This window comes from Octopus bimaculoides, unplaced genomic scaffold (genome assembly GCF_001194135.2).
Source record: "Octopus bimaculoides isolate UCB-OBI-ISO-001 unplaced genomic scaffold, ASM119413v2 Scaffold_105217, whole genome shotgun sequence".
Classification (NCBI taxonomy): Eukaryota; Metazoa; Mollusca; class Cephalopoda; order Octopoda; family Octopodidae; genus Octopus; species Octopus bimaculoides.
Window position 1 is genome coordinate 30318 of NW_026307429.1, and position 2756 is coordinate 33073.

General features: G+C 41.7%; 1 protein-coding gene across 1 annotated transcript in view; it reads right to left on the bottom strand.

Annotated features, from left to right (window-relative positions):
- Positions 1-2756, bottom strand: part of LOC106879666 (deleted in malignant brain tumors 1 protein) — a 36089-nt gene that overhangs the window by 29885 nt on the left and 3448 nt on the right. The window contains exons 2-3 of the mRNA XM_052978214.1: positions 2169-2307; positions 150-316 (exon numbers count right to left, since the gene is read on the bottom strand). Coding sequence (XP_052834174.1) covers positions 150-316; positions 2169-2307 — 306 coding nt within the window. The remainder of the gene's footprint in view (positions 1-149; positions 317-2168; positions 2308-2756) is intronic.

A 2756-nucleotide genomic window follows, 5' to 3' on the forward strand; every position in this document is an offset into this window, starting at 1 on the left:
GTAAAAGAGTATATATATATGTATGTATGTATATATATATATATATATATATATATATATATATATAATAAATGTATATGTGTATATACATAAATACACACACACACACCATATATATAAAGTGAAAGATAGAGATAGGAAAGTCATACTTGAACACACAACACCAGCATCTTCGTAGTGGCCACAATCGTGTTGCCCCCAGCCATTGCTGCTGCAGTTGAGTAAGCTGATCTCAGATCCTTTGCAGCTCACGTTGTCCATCCAGATCTGACCTGTTCCGGCACCATACCTTGCTGACGGCACTGGGCGACCATCACTGAAATGAGTAACAACAACAATATTACAGTTCTATATTTAAGAGATGAGGAATTATTTACATTGTTTACATTATTTACATTTGACGGATATTTGTCCTCATCTTGTTTGTTGTCAACACAACGTTTCGGCTGATATACCCTCCAGCCTTCGTCAGGTGTCTTGGGGAAATTTTGAACCTGGGTTCTCATTCCTAACGATGTTACTATTATTATATTATTATTATTATTATTATTATTATTATTATTATTATTATTATTATTTATAAGCCTTAAAATTCACCCCATAATTGCCCACGGGCATATGGCGTAGTGGTTAAGAGCGCGGGCTACTAACCCCAAGGTTCCAAGTTCGATTCACGGCAGCGACCTGATTAATAATAGTAATAATAATAATAATATAATAATAGTAACATCGTTAGGAATGAGAACCCAGGTTCGAAATTTCCCCAAGACACCTGACGAAGGCTGGAGGGTATATCAGCCGAAACGTTGTGTTGACAACAAACAAGATGAGGACAAATATCCGTCAAATGTAAATAATGTAAATAACAATAATAATAATAATAATCATCGTTTAACGTCCGCTTTCCCTGCTAGCATGGGTTGGACGATTTGACTGAGGACTGGTGAAACCAGATGGTTGCACCAGGCTCCAATCAAATTTGGCTGAGTTTCTACAGCTGGATGCCCTTCCTAATGCCAACCACTCCGAGAGTGTAGTGGGTGCTTTTACGTGCCACCAGCACGAAGACCAGTCAGGCGGTACTGGCGACGATATATATATATCATCATTATCATCATCATCGTTTAACGTCCGCTTTCCATGCTAGCATGGGTTGGACGATTTGACTGAGGACTGGTGAACCAGATGGCTACACCAGGCTCCAATCTGATTTGGCAGAGTTTCTACAGCTGGATGCCCTTCCTAATGCCAACCACCCCAAGAGTGTAGTGGATGCTTAATAAAAGATCTTGAAATAAAAATTAGCAAAACGTAGAACCTGAAGACTAAAACAACAATACCTCTTGTCATAGGTGCCCTGGGAATGATAGCAAAAGCGGCTGATTTTTACCTAGCTCAGATACCAGGAAACCCCAAAATGGCAGAAATTCAAAAGATAGTGATCATGTGAACTGCCCACATTTTCTGCTACAACAATACTCGCTGCCTTGATCAAATTATTTGTTTCTGCCATGTTTTTTGTTCTGACGTATTTCAGAATTTCGTTCACATTTTTCATTCCTTGGTTCATTTTCCACTGATCAACCTTTTTAAGGTTGCAAATAATGTCGCTATCATTATCCTGTTGTTGTTGGCACTCCGTTGCTTACGACGTCAAGGGTTCCAGTTGATCTGATCAACGGAACAGCCTGCTCGTGAAATTAACGTGCAAATGGCTGAGCACTCCACAGACACATGTACCCTTAACGTAGTTCTCGGGGGATATTCAGCGTGATACAAGGCTGACCCTTTGAAATACAGGCACAACAGAAACAGGAAGAAAGAGTGAGAGAAAGTTGTGGTGAAAGAGTACAGCAGGGTTCGCCACCATCCCCTGCCGGAGCCTCGTGGAGCTTTAGGTGTTTTCACTCAATAAACACTCGCAACGCCCGGTCTGGGAATCGAAACCGCGATCCTATGACCGCGAGTCCGCTGCCCTAACCACTGGGCCATTGCGCCTCCACCATTATCCTGTAGCCTTTATTCTGCCATTCTTCCACTTGTTATTTTTTTAAAAATTTTTGTACATCTATGTGTTTGATACGTGTCTTTATATATACACATATGGGCCTTGTGATTAAAAAATGAGAAGCTGAGCTGACCCCTAACAAGGATAAGGGTCTACTTACGTGTATCCCAGCATATGGCACACAACGTTGGCCTCTCTCAGGTCCCAGTCGTCATCACACACTGTGCCCCATTGACCTCCATAAAACACCTCCACACGACCAACATTTGGTACATCTCCTCCGACCAGACGTATTGTCCCTGAAAATATAAACAAGAGAAAATGGTTAAAAATACAGTGATATACAAGGGGCCGTGGGAAAGTTCCTGGCTTTGGGTAAAAGAAAATACTCAATAATCAGTTGATTATGATTTTATTCAACATATTCCCCTCTCAGATCCACACACTTATTGCAGCGGTCCTTCAGTTTTTCTAAGCCCTGTAGAACTTGGAGAGTTGGGCCTCCAACCAGGTTTTTCGTGATACCCTTAAAACTAGGAACTTTAAAGCACCCCCTTGTGTATATATGTATCATCATCGTCGTTTAACGTCCGCTTTCCATGCTAGCATGGGTTGGACGATTTGACTGAGGACTAGTGAAACCGGATGGCAACACCAGGCTCCAATCTGATTTGGCAGAGTTTCTACAGCTGGATGCCCTTCCTAACACCAACCACTCAGAGAGTGTAGCGGGTGCTTTTACGTGTCA